The following is a 21,202-nucleotide window of genomic DNA, read 5'->3' on the forward strand; positions in this document are numbered from 1 at the left end:
ATCAAAGAGCTCAAACTCATTACCTAGAGTAGATGGATTCCTTCTTAATTATTAATTCTAGAAGTATTTAATCATATCCAATATTCATTCAACTAGTGCTCTAAGACATTATGTGTCTAAAATTAAAATATAACAAATAACTTGTTAACTACTATGATAATCTCAAGTCAAATGAAACTATTATATTTCTTATGAAGAACTTTCTATTAACATATCGAGATAATATTAATTATTATAAATTCTCAATTGAGTCAGTTCAATAATGACATCCACCTATACATCATCTATATATGCAATTTAATAAATCAGATTTATTAATCTTTATCCAATAAAGACCATTACATATATATTGATTTATCCGGGTTATTGATGTTTAATTCACAATAATCCTACAACCAAGAATAATTTAGATTAAAATTATAAAGGACTTGTTTCTCATTATCATAATCTTTATCACGATAACAAGTTTTTAATTTTAATCAAGGACTTATCAAATTAATAATTTAATAAAATAATAAATTTTATAATAAAATAAAGAACAATTCTTTACTAAAATTGATAACATGATGAATTAGATCTTGAGCATACACATTTGTGTCTAACAGTTAGTAGTTGAAAACTGAAAAATTAGCTTATTAAATTATAAACATTCAGTAAAATTGACCGTTAAAGTAGCTGAAAAGTGTAAAACGACAGAAAAATAATACAATTATGATTTACTTAAAAAGAATAATCATGAAAATGGATAAATATTAAGGATAAATGTGAAAGAAAATATAAAAAGTAAAAAGTTAGAAGCTATTGTTTTTAAAAAACACTACTTAAAGTAGTGTTTAAAAAAACACTATAAATTATTATAAAAAAGTTGTTCGCCGAACACTCAACAAAACTTTTTAGTTAGTAAAAAATGTTAGAAATAATTAAAATTTCTTATTGAACATAATCATTAACTTTTAATTAGTTTATTAACTGGTTTTATCAAACATCACCTATGGTTCCGTCCACAAAAAATTGACCATACAAAACTGTATAGGGAAACAATGAAATAAATGAAAGAAGCTAGGTTTATGATTTGAAGCGCTTCAACAGATTCATTTATTGGGACTTTATGATTTGTGCTAAAGCACAACACGTTTTTAGAATTTATCTTAAGAAATTAAGGATACTTTCAAAATTCAATGATACGAGAGAAGAGACTCCTTAGGTGGGTACCAAGGAGGACTAGGTACAAACGATTTGATGATTATTAATGACAATCTCATGGGTCATGCCTTTGTTTGGGAGGATAATGCAGCAATGGGACCCCTGTACAAAAGCTGAATCCAAGCCATATATGTTCTTTTGCTCCCAAACAAAATCTACTATCATTGATTATGTAGCATGTGGTCTATTATCTACCTTATACTAATGATAAGTCTAAAATCTTAATTTGTCTTACAAAATAAGTTATATCATCTCTTGCAATTTGAGATAGCAATATTGACATTTTCTAAGATCCATATTGTTAATAGTTCGACATTAACTGTGATAAGCCAACAACAATTTTCTCCCTTATTTTACATGCCAAATTAATGACTATGGCCAAAAGGGAAAAAAAAATACAAATCCTACATATTACAGAGGCTATCTTCTCAAGAATGCTAACTTCGCATTCAGAAAATGTATTGTAAGAAGTTTTTTTAAAAAAAGTGTCTATGTCACCGTGCCAAGCCAAAGTTGATAATGAAAGTGTATTTGTCATCCAATTGTACAGAGCCAAATAAATCCTTTGTGATTTGTCCTTGATTGGAGGATGATTAAGTGGACAAAGTGCTCATTTGGACAATTAGCCTCAACCTGATCTACATCGATTATCGAACTAGCTTATCCTTACTTCAAATCAATGCATTGTGTGTCTTAAACAAGTTATGGACAATAAAGGATCGATTTGTGGCATGCATATCTCAAATGTCAGAACAATATAATAGTGCATGTCAATGCCGAAGGAATACCATACCAATACCTTTTTTTAGGACTTATCATTTGACAAAAAAGACAAACTGATTAATTGATGTGATGCACCCAGGCGTGCTGAGAGAAAAATTGGACTTAACACCGGCCATGCAGCTTCAAATTAATTAGCAAACTTAATTCAAAAGAGGACCTACCTTTTGAGACGATTTTTTAGGTCCAGTAATTTAAAATATTGAAAAGGACCTCAAAAAATCTTTTCAATCTTTTTTGGTCAATCCTCAGAAAATCACATCAGGATATTTATCCTGTAGTTTTGGTTGACGACCATGCCACGTCAGATACAGCTATGTGAATATGATGTCAAACTTTGTTACTTAACATTGAAAATGAAGATGAAGCTACTACTTTACGAAGCTCCAAACATAGGCATATGAATATTGATGATGTTATCATTACATCAGCAATGCATCTGAACCTAGGATAAACTCCCAAAAACATTAACATTATGGATAAACTATCACTTTGATTTCCAAAAGTGTAATTCATTAATTCATTATCACTTAAGTCTCTAAAAATATTAAAATGTTATTTATAGAGTCATAATCATAATATTGCGTGAAATGTCACTTTGATCCCCAAAAGTGTATTTCATTGATACTTTCAAGGACCTAAGGACCTAGGGATCTAAATGATATTTTGATATTTTCAAACCTGAATGATAGTGAATTATAATTTCAAGGACCAAAGTGACATTTCATCCAAGATTATGCTTTATGAAGTTCTAACTTAAAAACTATAAGATTTATGTGGAGGATTTGTCATGGATGTACATTATTTTGCGGAAGTCCAAAATTCAGATGAGCCCAAAATCCAGTAAACTTTAGGACCTTTAGAGGGTTTGTTTTGTGCAGCAAAACCAGTGCAGAAGTGGTTACTGGTTAGCCATGTGTGGCTTCAAATTTGCAGTTCCTACTGCCAAATAAGCATAGAAAGGACATACATAATAATGGGCTGAGGGCCCTACAGAAGGAACACAGATGAATTTTAAACATCTTATGTACATTATAACTGGTGAATGATCTACATACATTTCTGCAACATAAAGTTATGATCATGCATTCCATAGAAAAATAGCTCCACCTAATTTCTTCAAAAGCAATTGGCACCTGATATTGATAGCTATCTCATGGAAGCAATGCATACACTTGGCAATAAAATTGCTGGGCATGTTGCTGCATTCATTTTATATTATTGTTACAGATAGGTATCCCAGAAAAGTGTAGATGACATGAAGATCTTGCATCATTCTTCACCATTCTCGTTGTCCGGCCTTCCATACACGACAGAAAAGTAGTGGCTAATTGTTGTCAAAGTGAGACCAGGGAACCTGTGAAGTTTTCCAGGCCGTGGATCAATCTTAACAAATGGCCATCTCATGATTTCTGCAGCCTCACACTCTTCCCATCCATCTCCAATTACACAAAAGCGAACATTGGGATGGTTGAAACGCTCCTTGATCCATCGGAAACATTGAATTTTCCCCACTTCCCATGAGCTATAAACTGAAATGTGACATACATCATTAAAAATAGCAAGTTATGTTTGACTATATCAGGATTAAACTCTGTTGTTTGTTAGTGAAATGACTATTAGTTTTAGGCTTTCAAAAAGGTTCATCACTAAAATGATTGTGAGCTTTGAGCTTTCAAGATGGCATAAAAAAATCAATTATGTGACATGGCATTGTAGCCAGAAGAGATAAAATTACTCACCATTTCCATGCGTTATTAAGCTGTCCAGATGAAAGAGCATGCATTTCACAAGTGAGGGAACTAACGATCCAGATGTCACTAAAACATTTACATGCTTTGCATTAGTTGAGTTTGAGCTGGTGTTAGCAAAAGCAATAGAATAAACTGCATCTTTATCTTCACCCGAACACTCCTTCAAAAAGGTCCGTGCTACAATATATCAAACAAGAAAGCTATAAGTAATACAGGTCGTGCAACAAAAGATAATATCATTGAGCCATCAAAGCATACCTGATGAAAGCCACCTGTCAGTGTATTCATCAGTTTTATCATACAATTCATCCCAAAGTTTTATTGTCTTATTATCTAAAATATTCCGTAAACCCTGAAACCAAACAAGAAAAGGTCAAGTTTATCCCTATGTCAAGCTACCAATGGAAAAGCTAACAAATAAAGTCAACCATAACTTGTTTGGTTACACCCCAGTTCTAAGTCTCTAACTCAGATTCTCATTTCATGATGTCCACAAAGCTTCAATAGTTAGAAAACAAAGCACCATCTCTCACCAATAAACTAAAACTAATGAGGTTGTTTCTAAACAGAAATCTAGTTTTATATTATGAGCATTGATTTGTTGAAACTTAAAGCTTGTTTCTGCCACTTTTTACAACTATGGATAGGTTAATAGGAATTTAAATATTTATTTACAAAAATGTTGCAGTAGTCTGCTTGTGAATGTATGTGTATGAAGGTTTTGATTATGCCAAGATGTAAGCAACACAAGAGTACTTCAACTTCAAGTCAAAATTCAAGATCAAGAAAATAAGATAAAACTTAGTTTATTATTGTTAAAAGTATCTCTTATTTGTTGAAAAGGTTTGGCCTCAAAACATGATTTTCAAAATTATTACAAAAAGTTTTAAAAATATTTTATCATTACTAAAATAAGGATTTTTTCACTGGTAATTGATTACCAAAAGACAGATTACTATAGAAACTTTTCAAAAAGAAGTTTGAAATTTAAATACTGTAATCGATTATTACTTTCTTGTAATCAATTACTACTTTCTTGTAATCAATTACCAGTAACGAAACTTTAAAAATTCAAATTGAAAAGTCACAACTCCTCAATATGTAATTGTATAATCAATTATCAAGAGACTGTAATCGATTACCAGTAAGATAATTTTTGAAATATATTCCGAAAAGTCACATTTCTTCAAAAGTTTTTGAAAAGTCATCAAGGGTCTATAAATATGTGATTTGTCTATGAAAATCTTTAGAGTTTTTCAGAATCTTATTGTCTTATTCTCTCACAAACAAATCATTGGCTAAACACTTGCGAATCAATTGAGTATTCTTCTAAGATCTTTAACTTGTATCATCTTCTCTATAAGAGAGAAAAACATCTGTACTTTCTGAAAAAGATTTGTTGTGATCAAGAGACTGGTTGTCTCTTGAACTGTGAGAAACTTAAACACAATGGAGAGGGATCCCTAGGTGGTACAGAAGTTGTAAAAGAGTTTTACAAAGATAGTGAAAATCTCAAGTGGGTTGCTTGAGTACTGGACGTAGGCACAGGAAGTGGTCGAACCAGTATAAATTGAGTTTGCATTTCCCTTATCTCGATTATTTTTATTGCAGTTTACTTTGTCTTGTGCATTTAAAAGAACATTATTAAATTGATTTCTTCTTCTTCTTCTTCTTTTTCTTCTTCTTCTGCTGCATTCTAAGCCTATTATATATCATTTAAAAGGAGATTAAAATTTGTTAGTGGAAAAATTTTGAAACTTAATTCACCTTCCTCTTAAGTTATTGAGGTCACTTGTCCAACAAGTGGTATCGGAGCTTGATTCTTGTATAATGTTTAGAAATTTCAAGAATAATTATGACCTCATCAAACTTTCTATTTCCTGAAGGAAATTCCATTAATAGGTCTCCTATATTTAATGGTGTGGGTTATCATTACTGAAAAACCCGTATGCAAATCTTCATAGAGGCTATAGATTTAAACATCTGGGAAGTCATTAAAATTAGTCCTTACATCCCTACAATGATAGTTGGAAATGCAACTATAGAAAAATCCAGGAAACAATGGGATGAAAAGGAAAGAAGAAGGATACAATATAACTTAAAGGCAAAAAATATAATTACTTCTGCATTAGGCATGAATGAATACTTTAGAGTATCAAATTGTAAGGATGCAAAAGAAATGTGGGATACATTACAAGTAACCCATGAAGGAACAATTGATGTAAAGAGATCTAGAGTAAACACCCTAACACATGAATATGAACTTTTTAGATTGAATCAAAACGAGACCATACAAGATATGCAAAAGAGATTTACACATATAGTTAATCATCTTGCATCATTAGGAAAGATATTTTCTAACGAGGATTTCATTAACAAAGTACCTTTTAAGCAGGGAATGACAACCGAAGGTAACTGCAATTGCAGAATCAAGAGATCTCGCCAACATGTCTCTTGCAACTCTTTTTGGGAAGCTTCAGGAACACAAAATGGAACTTATGAAACTAAACCAACATGAAGAAAATGACAAGAAAAAGAAAGAAATTACACTTAAATCCTCATCTTCTATTCAAGAAGAAAGTGACAAAGAGGACTTGAATGAAATAAAAGAAGATGATGATTTTAGTTTCTTCGTAAAGAGATTCAATAAGTTTCTAAGGAACAAAGGAAATCAAAGAAGAACAAACTTCAATTCAAAGAAAAAAAGGAGAAGATTCATCTTCTGTTCCAAAGTGTTATGAATGTAATCAACCTGAACATCTAAGAGTTGATAGCCCTAGTTTCAAGAGAAGAATGGAAAAATCTGACATGAAAACCTTCAAAAATAAGAAAGCAAAGAAAGCTTACATCACTTGGGAAAATAACGATATAGATTGATCCAGAGACTCAGAAAATGAAGTCGTGAATCTAAGTCTCATGTCCAAAAACTATGAAAGCGAAGAAGAGATAACATCTTCTAACAATAACTTATCTATTTCCTTTGATGAACTTCAAGATGCATTCAATGACTTACATAAAGAATCAATCAAACTAGTTTCATTTTCTAAGAAAATTATTTCAAATTTAAAAAAGTAAATTTTGAAATTAAATGAAGAATTAGAAAATCTTAAAACTGAAGTCAAAACTTTGAAATCAATTGATACAAATCAATCTTCTACCATAAAATTGATACAAGATATTAATGAAGCATCTAACTCATGTAAATGCTGTATAACAAGATTAAAGAAGAAATCAAAGATCTGAAAAATTCTCTTGCCAAATTTACTATTGGCAAAAATAATTTAGATATTATACTATGAAAACAAAGATGTGTATTTGATAAGGTTGGATTAGGATATAGACCTGACAAACAACAAAAATTGTATAAAAACTTCTTTGTATCTACTCAAAAGAATAGTTCTCCATTCTTGACATGATTTTACTATGGTAAGAAAGGACATAGTGCATCTACATGCTATTTTAGAAAAAATAGTAATAATATTAAAATGATGTGAGTTCCAAAAGAATCTTTAATCAGAACTAACATTCAAGGATCCAAGAAAATTTGGATACCTAAGTCAAAAAATATGATTATATGAATGAAGAATTCTTTGAAGAAAAGTTGGTATATTGATAGTGGATGTTCTAAACACATGATGAGAAATGCATCAAAGTTTACTCATATTTCTCTCAAGAATAGTGGACATGTGACTTATGGTTACAACAACAAAGGTAAAATTCTTGGAGTTGAAAAAATAGGTACGAATCCATCTACCTCCATTAAAAATGTTTTACTTGTTGATGGTCTCAAACATAGTTTACTAAGTGTTAGCCAATTATGTGATAAAGACTTTCTAGTATCATTTGATTCTCACAATTGTTTTATTGAAAATAAGCATGACAAGAATATAAAACATATAGGATATAGAATTAATAATGTATACATGATAAATTTAGATAAAAGATCAAATCATGTTCAATGTTTTTTAAGCAAAGATAATGATGCATGATTATGACATAGGAGAATTGCTCATATAAATATGGAACATTTAAATAAATAAATTTCTAAAGATTTAGTAATCGGGTTACCTAAACTCAGATTTGAAAAAGATAGATTATGTGATGCATGTCAAAAAGAAAAACAAGTAAGAGTCTCTTTTAAATCAAAAAATATTTGTTTCTTTCACTCAACCCTTACAACTTTTGCATATGGATCTCTTTGGTCCTTCTAGAACCATGAGTTTTGGTGAAAATTATTATGCCTTTGTTATAGTTGATGATTATTCAAGATTCACATGAACATTATTTCTTACTCACGAAAGTGATACTTTTCATGTTTTTAAGAAACTTGCTAAACTCATTCAAAACAAAAAAATCTTAACATTGCATCCATTAGGAGTGATCATGGAGGAGAATTTGAAAATAAAGATTTTGAATTATTTTGTGATGAAAATGGTATTGAACACAATTTTTCTGCACCTAGAACCCCTCAACAAAATGGAGTAGTTGAGAGAAAAAATAGGTCTTTAGAAGAAATGGCCAGAACTTTGCTAAATGATACAAATCTTCCTAAGTATTTTTGGGCTAAAGCTGTTAATATTGCATGTTATATAATGAATAGAACTTTAATTAGACATATCTTAAAGAAAACACCATATGAATTGTACAAAGGAAGAAAACCAAACATTTCTCATCTTCATGTTTTTGGATGCAAGTGTTTTGTGTTAAACAATGGGAAAGACAACTTAGGTAAGTTTGATGCAAAATCTGATGAAGGTATATTCCTTGGCTATTCCTCAAATAGTAAAACTTTTATAATGTATAACAAAAGAACTATGATTATTGAAGAATCTATTCATGTTGTTTTTTATGAGACTAACCCTATAAGGCCAAGAAAGAAAACACTTGATGATATTACAAATTCTTTAGAAGACATGCACATTCATAAGGAAGGGCACAAAGACAAAGGAGATGAAAATGATGAAGACTCTCAAATTGATGAAACTAAAACAAATACAGATCTTTCAAGAGAGTGGAGAACTTCAAGATATCATCATCTTGATAATATCATCGGTGACATCTCAAAAGGGATAACAACTCGTCACTCTCTCAAAGATGCATGGAATAATATGGCTTTTGTTTCTTTAATTGAACCTAAAAACTTAAATGAAACCATAATTGATGAACATTGGATCCTTGCTATGCAAGAAGAGTTGAATCAATTTGAAAGAAATCAAGTTTGGGAATTAGTTGATAAACCTAAAGATCATCCAGTTATACGAACTAAATGGTTATTTAGAAACAAATTGGATGAACATGGAATAGTTATTAGAAATAAGACTAAATTAGGAGCTAAAGGATATAATCAAGAAGAAGGAATAAATTATGAAAAAACATATGCTCCAGTAGCCAGATTAGAAGCCATTAGAATGTTATTAGCCTTTGCATCCATAATGGATTTTAAACTTTATCAAATGGATGTTAAAAGTTTTTTTTTAAATGGTTTATTCAAAAAGTGTATGTTAATCAACCTCTTGGTTTTGAAAATCTAGATATGCCCAATCATGTCTTTAAATTGAAAAATGCTCTATATGGTTTAAAATAAGCCCCTAGGACTTGGTATGAACGTTTGAGCAAATTTCTCTTAAAAAATGACTTCACTAGAGGAAAGGTTGATACCACACTTTTTATCAAAAGAAAAATGAATGAAATTCTTTTAGTATAGATTTATGTTGATGATATAATCTTTGGGTCTACTAATGATTCTCTGTGCAAAGAATTCTCTCAAGATATGCAAAGGGAGTTTGAAATGTCCATGATGAGAGAGTTAAATTTCTTTCTTAGACTACAAATAAAACAAACAAAGAATGAAATATTTATTAGTCAGTCAAAATATTGCAAGGAACTGCTTAACAAGTTTGGGATGAAAAATGCTAAACAAATGACCATTCCTATGAGCACTGTTTGCTATCTGGATAAAGATGAAACTGGTCACTCAATAGACATAAAGAAATATAGAAGTATAATCGGATCTCTTCTTTATTTATCAGCAAGTAGACCTGATATAAAGTTTAACGTTTGTATGTGTGCAAGATATCAATCAAATCCCAAAGAATCTCACCTTAGTGTCGTTAAAAGAATAATGAGATACCTATTAGACACTATAAATCTAGGGTTATGGTATCCTAAGAATTCCTCTTATAACTTAGTAGGATACTTTGATTCTGATTTTGCTGGATGCAAAATTGATAGAAAAAGTACCAGTGGAACTTGTCATTTTATTGGTTTTGCTCTAGTATCATGACATAGTAAAAAGTAAAATATTGTTGCTTTATCAACTGCAGAAGCGAAATATATTTCTGTTGAAAGTTATTGTGCACAAATCCTTTGGATGAGACAACAAATTTCTGATTATGACTTAAAACTTGATCATATACCTATTCGCTGTGACAATACAAGTGCAATTAATCTGTCTAAAAATCCTATTCTGCACTCTAGAACAAAGCATATTGAAATAAGACATCACTTCCTTCAAGACCATGTTGAAAAAGGGGATCACATATTAGAATTTGTTGATACAAAGAATCAGTTAGTTGATATCTTTACAAAACCTCTTCCCAAAGAAAATTTCATTGCTATTAGAAGAGAATTAGGACTCATAGACCTAAATAACTTAGATTCCTAGCCACTTTGATTGTTTATATAATGATTGTTTTTTATGGTTGTTTATGATGATTGTTTCCTTTGATTATTTATAATGATTGTTTATCATGCTTGTTTATGATGATTGTTTATACTAATAAATGTTTTTTATTGTTTATAATAATTGTGTATATTGGTTACTTAAATAACATGTTTGTCATGATTATTAGACTTGAAATTCATATTTTAGGATTTGGTAATCGATTGTCAATCCATGTAATCAATTACCATAGAACAAGGCCACTGTAATCGATTACAATAGGCTGTAATCGATTACCAGAGGCTATGGACAGTTACAGGTTAAGCCTATAATCGATTACCATGAGCTATAATCGATTGCAACTTGTCTCTGCCTATAAATACAACTTTTTCTCTCTCATTGCGCAGAACCCTCTTCCTCCCTCTCTCCTTGACGGCATCCTCCATTCCAAACTTTTCAAATCCTCATAACTTTCTCGTTTCTTAACCAAATCCTTTCAAACAAAGTGCAAACTTCATCATTTTCAATTCTCTATAAAATCCACCGATCAAAATCTGCAAAAAACGCACCAAATGACATAATCATATAAGAAGCACAAAGGTTCAACTTCAACCACCACCGTTGCAGGCCAACGCTGCCACGACACTTCCAGTGACTCTACTGCACCACCCAATCCCTCCATTTCTTCCCCACGCTCCTTAACTTTGTTTTCCTCCGATGATCAACGTCAAAGGTATTATTCCTCATTTTCCAATCAAGTCATTATTGATCCCAAATATTTAGACTTAGAATTCTTTGAAGGAAAGACTTTTGATTGTTATCAAATCTTTCAAAATTTTGAATTAATCGATTTTATGACTCTCAAACTATCATACTATCTTGAGTTAGTCCGTGTCTTTTATAATAATCTGAAAATTTGGGATGATGTTATCTTCTATGAGGTGCATAAAATTCCCATTGTGGTTGATTAGTCTTTATTTTATTCATTGACAAAATTAAGTAGTCAAGGTTTACCTTTTGAGGGCACTTTGGTTGATGACTGGAAGCATATTTATTCAAATCATGATGCCCGCAAAATGGTTTGTAATGAAAATGTTGATATGACTGGTCGATTGCTTGCTGGTTCATTCACTTTTGAGTGTCGTATCATGCACTATATTTTGTGTTGTATCATGCTTCCTCGTTCAACAAATCTAGCTTAAGCTTCTGAGGAAGATTTGATTCTATTGTGGGCCCTTCAAACCGGTCATCAAATTGATTAGGCCCATCTAATCCGCTACCGTATGCATAAGGCATTACAGGCAAATGCACCTTTTCCATACCCCCAACTTGTCACTCTCTTTCTCCAACATTTTAATGTCCCTCTAGATGATGAACACTTTGTTAAGGTTAAACGCTCTTTTGCTATTGGAGCTGCTGTTGTTGCCTCCTTTGGTTATCGAAAGGATATGGATGGTCAGTGGGTGCGGAAACAAGACCTTCCATCTACTGTTCCTGATGAACATACACCCTCACCATCACCACAAAGGGATTCCTCCTCTTCACTGCTGCATGATGTTATAAGTGAACTACGGGATCTTCAGGCCTTTGTAGGTAATCGTTTTGATGTTATGGATTCACGCATAACGCGTCTTGATGATGATATGAGCTTCATTCGTTGATGCTTTGATCCTCCGACAAATCCATAGAGTTTTTTAGTACTATTTTATCTAGCATTATCTGTCTTTACATTCCTTGATCTTTCAAACTTTATGCATTTATTTCAGATTTGGTCATTTATAATTATTATGTTTTGGACTTGATATGTTTCGCACTTGGTTGATTATTTTGTGAATGATTGGTTATTTTTGGACCTGTATGGATCTTTCTGCTCCTTATTTTGTTTATTATGTGAATGATTATTTATTTTACAGTGCTTCTTATTTTTTATGTTGCCAAAGGGAGAGAAATATGTAAGAAACGGGGTATATCTTCTGAAAATATGTATTCTACTAAGCAATGATTGCAACTTTAAGGGGGAGTGATCATATTGCAAAAAATATTTTATGTACATTCTTTCAGATGATTGTCATCATCAAAAAAGGGAAAGAATGTGAATATATGTGCATGAAGGTTTTGATGAAGCAAAGATGTAAACAACACAAGAGTACTTCAAGTCAAAATTCAAGATCAAGAAAATAAGATAAGACTTAGTTTATTATTGTTAAAAGAATCTCTTATTGGTTGAAAAGATTTGGCCTCAAAACATGATTTTCAAAATGATTACAAAAAGTTTTAAAAATATTTTATCATTGCTAAAATAAGGATTTTTCCACTGGTAATCGATTACCAGAAGATAGATTACTATAGAAACTTTTCAAAAAGAAGTTTGAAATTTGAAATTTAAATACTGTAATTGATTACCACTTTCTTGTTATCGATTACCAATAACGAAACTTCAGAAATTCAAATTGAAAAGTCATGACCTCTCAATATGTAACTGTGTAATTGATTACTAAGAGGCTGTAATCGATTACCAGTAAGATAATTTTTAAAATATATTCTGAAAAGTCACATCTCTTCAAAAGTTTTTGAAAAGCCATTTAGGGCCTATAAATATGTGACTTGCCTACGAAAATCTTTAGAGTTTTTCAGAACTTTATTGTCTTATTCTCTCACAAACAAATCATTGGTTAAATACTTGCAAATCAATTAACTATTCTTTTAAGATCTTCAACTTGTATCATCTTCTCTAAAAGAGAGAAAAACATTTGTACTTTTTGAAAAAGATTTGTTGTGATCAAGAGACTGATTATCTTTTGAATTTTGAGAAACCTGAATACAAAGGAGAAGGATCCCTAGGTGGTTCAGAAGTTGTAAAAGAGTTTTACAAAGATAGTAAAAATCTCATATGGGTTGCTTGAGGATTGGACGTAGGCACAGGAAGTGACCGAACCAGTATAAATCGAGTTTGCATTTCTCTCTTCCCTTATCTCGATTATTTTTATTGCAGTTTACTTTGTCTTGTGCATTTAAAGGAATATTGTTAAATTGATTGTTTCTTCTTCTTCTGTATTCTAAGCCTATTATATATATTATTTAAAAGGGGATTAAAATTTGTTAGTGAAAAAATTTTGAAACTTTACCCCCCTCTTAAGTTATTGAGACCACTTGTCCAACACTGTTGTCTATAATTATGTAACCTTTTCTTTTGTCTTTAACATTAATCCACAAGCAATTCTTTAAAGACGAGGCACTCGTTTACAAAACACATTAAGCTTGCTATGTCTTATTATTTGACATTTTCCTGTTTATAAAGAAGATAAAATGAGACTAAAACAACAAATATATCGTCATAGACACATTTATGGAAAGATGGTTAATTATCAATTGCCAAACTATTCTATATTTAAAACACAAACTAAAAAGAATATTGGAAAAGTAACAGATACATAATACAGCGGATAATATCATATACAATCCAAAATCCTTCAATAAATAAGTAATGATAAAAAAAAGCAAGTCAGATGCAAGTTTTACAACTGACTCTCACTCTCAGAATATTCATCACAAAAATCAGAAAATATCTAACTTGAAAATTGATAGAAACACAATATACTGAATACTATTAACTGAGAAATTAAGGAGCAAAGCTCCTTACAGCTGAGAAAAATTCCTTTGATAACAAAATACTCAACAAAAGAAAGGAGAAGTGATTGCTACTATCACACTGTCTGAACAAACTTCCCTCTATAAGCACTTAGAAGAACATAAGATAACATGTAAAGAGCTTTTCCCATATGCTGAAATTAACTTAGCAGCTCAATTTTTGGAGAAATTAGATGAGAGAGCTACTAAAAAAAGTTAAAAGCGCATAAGCTGATTTTAACTTGTAGGAAAAACTCAATTTATCTTACCTTGTTTTCTTTTCTTATAAATGTTAATGAAGAAGTTTATCTAAACAAAGCCTATATAGCATAACCAACCCCGCCACCCAAACACACACAAACAAGACCTTAAACTATCTTCTGTCCGACCATTCTCTCTCCCTCCCTTCCTCTATTAATCCTGATTCCTGAATCTCCTGCCCCCAACTACAAGCCACCCGTCACAATTCAGTAATGATTTTTTTCCCTTGGCTAACTGAACTTTCCCTTTCTTTCCCCTTGCTGTTATTTTTCTCTTTCCTCTCATAAACAACAGGCCTATTCTACCCTTGGGCCCCTAATGTTTACCCTCCTGATCTCACGCTAAGGGCCTATCAAAACCTTTTATGTTAAATGTAAGACTGGTAATGTTCCAGAAACCATGTTTTATTTTTCTCCTTGCTTTATTTTTCTTTTTCCTCTCATAAACAACAGGCCTATGCTATCCTTGGGCCCCTCATGTTTACCCTCCTCCTGATCACAAGCTAAGGGCCTATCAAAACCTTTTATGTTAAATGTAAGACTACCAATAATGTTCCAGAAACTATGTTTTATCACTTTTATTTTTACATGTATGCACTTTGAGAAAAGTCTAATAAAGTTCAAAAAACTTGTTTCCAAAAAGGAAGTCCACATCAACCATACATATTACGATTATGCATTTATAGACAACACCAAACTAAAAATACAGTATAAAAAGTGAACTCAATCAAACTCTATTTTATCTTAGAAAGAATTGATATTCTGTTGTAGAAACCATTATTTCTAAACAAGGTCCATAAAACAATGCTCTATGGCTTCATAACTGAACCATTCCATCAAGAAAAATCGAACATACAAAGGACCATATGTGATAGATAAAATAGCAAGTGACATAATAACAAGTAAAATTCCATGCTATAGTACTGACTTCCAAAAGTTGAATACAGAAATACTAATAATTGCGACAGAAGTTTTACCTGTAAGTACTTTTGGGCAATGACTCGATGCCTATATGCCAGTTTTCTTTTGTTGGCATCATCATGTGGGGAAACTAATTCATCTTCGTTGAAGTCATAATCAGATAGGTCCCTCCCATCATCATATTGGGCCAGAGCATCAAGAAAAGGCTTATTGTAATTTTCAATCTGCACCATAGAAACCCCGCATCAATCACTAACATTCCACAAGCAAAACAATCCGTGGAAATTTCAACATAAAACCCAAATTTTACTTGTTCATAGAAGAAATAATCATCACATATTTGTAGAATGAGATTTTCCCATGTCCTCCCGATTTCCACCCCCTTCTGCACATCCTTCAGACCATTGAAAGCCTCAGCGTATGATGATTTCAGCAAGGAGTTGAGCAGTACAAGGGTCTCATCCATGTCCCACACGTAGACATCCAACCTGGGATGGACACTTTTGTCGGGAAACATCGCTGTCTCCTCCTCTGGCATGCCAGATGCAGCAGCCATTCCCGCGTGTACCCAAGGAACTCACCTCACAGTGTACTGCAGCAAAATATTAAATTCATTGCAGCAAGTTCATTTACACTTTCATCACCATATTGAGATCATCTTCAACACACAAGGATGCAATGCCTCAATAATTTCAACGAATTACCACTTAAAAGCTAAAATATCAAGATTCAGAACAAATGAAAATAAGTTCAACCTTGCTCACACTCATTCAGTTGTTGAACAAACTTAAGCAACCTCAATTGAAATTAATTGAATAATTTTAAAATGAAACAAAACTAAATAAAAAAATAAAAAAATCACTAAACAATGTGAGTTTATGATGAATTCAGAAATCAGAATTAGTAGGATGAACGCACTATATCATTAATTACAATAACCAAAACCGGTAAGATTCGAATCAGGGAGTTGACTATAAAAACAAATAACAAAAACATATATAAACAACATATGTATGTATAGGAAACGAGGGTAACAAAGAAAATTGTTTACCTTAGGTTAAGGTTGCAGAGCGCATGCGTACGAGGAGGACGATGAAGTTGACATGAGTCAGATCATCAAATTCAAGAATCTAACGCAACTACATATTTTCCTCCCTTTACTTTGTTTTCCAACAGGCCCAAATGGTCAGCCCACTATTAGGTTCATTATTTAAAACTGGGCCTCCATTTTTTCTTGAATTGAACCACGGGTATTGCTAGGGGCACCCAGAACCATTGCTGGTGCACCAGCAATTTTTCATAAACCCCAAAATACCCCTCAACGTATTTTTTGTACAAAAAGCTGGTTTATTTGTTTTTTGGTTACATTGTCGCTTTCTTTGTTTCTCCGTGGTTGTGTTGTGCGGTATTTGGATCTTTGAGAGAGTTTGGGGTGTGGTGAAGTTAGAGATCTTTGCTTTGGTGTGTTATTTGTCAACCAAGGTACATATTTTATAACTTTTGTGTGTTTGGTTGTTTATTCTAGGTATGAGAATGGTGGAAGTTTCTGTTTGAAAGCCACGGAAGTACTTCTTCCGCGTGAAATCCACGGAAGAAACTTTTTCCACATGTGCAATTAACAATTGCGGAAGAAGGTTCTTCCGTGAATTCCTGGAGAAGAACTTCTTCCGCTAGATTACGTGAAAGAAGGTTCTAGTTCATATCACCGGAACAAGGTTCTTCCGTGCGAAAAAATCAACACTTCAACCAACTAATATAATAATATCTTACGTATTTTATGTTTGACATACATCACAAATAGAATAAACCAATCTTACATGTGATGGCACAGAAGAATCTTGTTCCGCAGTTGTTATTTTCAACTGCGGAAGAACCTTCTTTCGCAATTAAAAATTTCAATTGTGGAAGAAGGTTCTTCCGTGAGTTAATTTGTTTTTTTTTTGTTTTTTAAATTTTTAGATTATTTTGTATGTTATATTGGTTTATTCTATTTGTGATGTATGTCAAACATAAAATACGTAAGATATTATTATATTAGTTGGTTGAAGTGTTGATTTTTTCGCCTAGGTTGAAGTATTTTTTGGTGATATGAACTATTTAGTTATAATGTTGAAATTAGGTAATTAAAAGTTGAATTTTTTTTGTTGTTAAATTATTGATGTAGATAAAATATTTTGTATTAGGTTGTTAAATCTTGAATTAGTCGATATTCACATTTTGAAGTTATTATTTAGTCAATTTTTTTAGGTTGTTGTATTGTTCAAATTATTTAGTTGAATGTTGAATTAGGTGATAGTTATAGTTTGAATTAAGATGGACGAAGATCAATGGGCGTATGACAATACGATGTCTGAAGAAGTTGATATGGATTTTGAAGATGAACAACATTGTGGTGTGAATGAAGGACATGTTGATTGTTCAGACGCTTTTAATACTTCTTAGGTAATCATGTTGATAAGTTTCAGTCGTTTGGTTTAATGTATGATTTGTGTAAAAAGTAATATGTCGGGGTTGCATTGTAGGTCTTTGCAACCCGAGACGACGTTTTGCAGTGGGCTCGAACGGTTGCCTATGAAAATGGTTTTGTTGCAGTAATTATGAGGTCTGATACATATATTGGTAGTAGATGAAAAACTTCATTTGTGTTAATTAGGTGTGAAAGGAGCGGTCAGTACAAGTATAGGAAGAAAGAATTTGTTAGAAGAGACACAGACACTAGGAAATGTGGTTGTCCCTTCAAGCTTCGTGAGAAACCAGTGCATGGAGGAGAAGGTTGGATGGTGATGTTGATTTGTGGGATTCACAACCATGAATTGGCGAATTGGACATCCATATGCTAGGAGATTGACAAATGATGAGAAGAATATCATTGCTGATATGAAAAAGTCAAATGTGAAACCAAGAAATATCCTGCTAACGTTGAAGGAGCACAACGCCAACAGTTGCACCACAATCAAACAAATCTACAATGCAAGAAGTGCATATTGTTTTTCAATCAGAGGAGATGATACTGAAATGCAACACCTAATGAGGCTTCTTGAACGTGATCAATACATTCATTGGCATAGATTGAAGGATGAAGTTGTGGTGCGTGATTTGTTTTGGTGTCACCTAAATGCAATTAAGTTATGTAATGCGTGTCATCTTGTTTTTTTTTATAGACAGTACCTACAAAACAAATAGGTACAGACTCCGATTGCTTGACTTTGTGGGGGTGACACCAACAGGGATGACTTTCTCTGCTGGGTTTGCATACATGGAGGGTGAGCGTGTGAACAATCTTGTATGGGCATTGGAACGATTTTGAGGCCTGTTTTTAAGAAACAATCGCCTCCCTGTTGTTATTGTCATAGACAGAGACCTAGCCCTCATGAATGCACTGAAAATTGTGTTTCCGGAGTGTATGAACTTGTTGTGCAAGTTTCACATAGACAAGAATGTGAAGGCAAAGTGCAAATCACTAATTGGTTAAAAAAATGTCTGGGAGTACGTAATGGATAGCTGGGGTACTCTGGTAGATTGTCCTTCGAAACAGCAGTTCCCTGAGCACCTTCAAAGGTTTCAAGTAATGTGTTTCCCGTGGCCAATGTTCGTTGACTATGTATGTGAGACATGGATTGTTCCACACAAGGAGAAATTTATCACGACCTGGGTGAATAAGGTGATACACCTAGGCAACACAACAACAAATAGGTATTTAAATGTTTTATTATTTTAGTCAAGTTTCTTTTAATGATTGTTAGGAACATAATTGTTATTCATTTGTCTTGTCTGTTGTGTGTTTTAAATGTAGGGTTGAATATGCTCATTGGGCTTTGAAAAGGGTATTACAGAATAGCGTTGGAGACCTCTGTAGTGTTTGGGATGCCATGAACAACATGATCACACTGCAACACACTCAAATTAGAGCATCATTTGAAACAAGTATGCATGTCGTTGGACATGTATTTAAAAAAACCTTAAGAGGCTTGTGGGAATGGTTTCAAGGTACGCTTTAAATGAAATTATGTATAAGTTTGAACGTGTACGTTATTTCAGAGACAATCCGTCTTCTTGTGGTTGTGTCTTGAGAACCACACTAGGTCTTCCTTGTGCATGTGAGCTACAAAGGTATGATGGTGGCAGCATCCCACTCGATGCAGTCCATATGTACTGAAGGAGACTTAGTTTTTCAAACCAAGGGTTATGTGAGGCTGAAGTCGACATCAAGGAAGAGATGGATAGAATGTATAAAATATTTGAGGAACTTGATGTCTACGACAAAGTTGCTTTCAAGAGTAAACTTCGAGAATTCGCATATCCCGATGAGAACTCTATGTGTCCTCCTCCGTCAAAGGTTAACACCAAAGGTGCACCGAAGAAAGTGATGAAAAGAAGCCAAAGATCAACAAAGCGTAATCCGTCATATTGGGAGTATGTTGATGCTAATAATTCAATTCAAAACAGCAACACATCAGTCAGACGTAATGCTTCAACTTCTGAACCACTGAAGCCAACAAGGATGATCCTGATGTTGGATCAATTTGCGCCATTTATACATGGTTTCATTGAGGACATTGTTGATGTGAAAGTGGATGGTAACTGTGGATATCGGTCACTTGCCGCTTTGTTAGATATGGGAGAAGAATCTTGAGCACTGACGCGCAACGAATTGATTAAAGAACTTGGCAAATGGTCGCAAGACTACATAAAGCTCTTTGGTGGCATGGAGAGATTTGAACAGTTGAGGTTGTCCCTACATGTGGATGGGTTATCCAAGGTATGTTGTTTATGCTTTTTTTATATATAAATAATGTTTACATGCCTCACACATGTATTTTTTGTGATTTAGGTTAGTGTGGACAAGCGGATGGATATAATGGACATGGGATATGTCATTGCATCAAAATATAATGTAATCCTTGTATCGTTGTCACGACAACAAAGCTTCACATTTTTCCTCTCAGAAGTTAACCACCGCCCGATTCTTCTACGCACCGCATGATATGCGTCAGTCATGTGTTTGGAAATCATTTTGTTCAGGTCCATTGAAAATTTATTTACTCAAATATTTTCAATTATTCAATAACTTGGCTTGTTCGTTTAACTTATTATTGTTTTTTCACTTACAACAGGTTTATCTCAAAGATCGTTGTCCCTTACCGCCTACGGCGTTGTTGTGGTCAAGCAATTCATATCCTTAGGCAAAACAGTGGCCAACTACATACATAGGTAGAATGCAGCAGTACTTAAGCCTAATGACAATTAAAACAATGCATGTAGACCTAAACAAACACTGAAGTTGTAGCATTTATGTATCTGTATTTACGATAGGATTTGTGTTGATGTAACATGTCAGTATTGAAATACTAATGAATTGTTGCATGAACGAATCGATCAGTTTGTTCATTTAAAAACAATTACGTGCTTGTCATGTGTCAGTGTCGTAAGTCACAAAGCGTTGCATGACATGACTCGATATTCATTGATGTGACAGGACAAGTAGTGATGCGATACGACAATGACTAACGTGACACGACATGACTATGACTGATTTGACTTGACATTGATTGACGTTACATGACATTGAATGACGTGACACGATGATGTGCCATTATTTTCTCCTATTTCTTAACCCTTTTTGCACCATTTTAAGTATTGATTAATCTTAATTGTCAAATTAATTAGGCAGTTTTATTATTTGGGCCCATTCAACTAATTTGATGTTTTTAATCTAATTTCAGGAATTAATGAAGCATTGGGCTTGAATCCAGAATTGGGCTTGGACTTGAAGAGGGCAGACTATTTTATTCCACAAAATTTTATCTTATCTAGACTTTATCTTATCTAGATATTATTTAGATTTGATCTCATCTAGATCTTATCGTATCTTATCTAGATTTGATTTTATTTTATTTATGGGCTTGAATTTAAAACAGATATGTAAGCTTTGGGGCTGGAAAACTATATAACAACACCAAGGTTCTAGTTTAGGCCTCGCTTCTCTTTCTCCGTTT

The 21,202-nt window shown here is 32.8% G+C and overlaps 1 protein-coding gene across 1 annotated transcript; it reads right to left on the bottom strand.

Moving 5' to 3' along the window:
• Positions 1-2,991: 2,991 nt before the first annotated feature.
• Positions 2,992-16,358, bottom strand: LOC100791661 (eyes absent homolog). Its single transcript, XM_003524667.5, has 6 exons — positions 16,258-16,358; positions 15,517-15,798; positions 15,263-15,430; positions 3,996-4,089; positions 3,726-3,914; positions 2,992-3,515 (listed from the first exon to the last, which is right to left on the bottom strand). The coding sequence occupies exons 2-6, from the start codon at positions 15,760-15,762 to the stop codon at positions 3,256-3,258; spliced, it is 957 nt and encodes a 318-aa protein (XP_003524715.1). The 5' UTR covers positions 15,763-15,798; positions 16,258-16,358; the 3' UTR covers positions 2,992-3,255.
• Between the last annotated feature and the right edge of the window lie 4,844 nt (positions 16,359-21,202).

This window comes from Glycine max, chromosome 5, assembly GCF_000004515.6.
Source record: "Glycine max cultivar Williams 82 chromosome 5, Glycine_max_v4.0, whole genome shotgun sequence".
In the NCBI taxonomy this organism is placed as follows: Eukaryota; Viridiplantae; Streptophyta; class Magnoliopsida; order Fabales; family Fabaceae; genus Glycine; species Glycine max.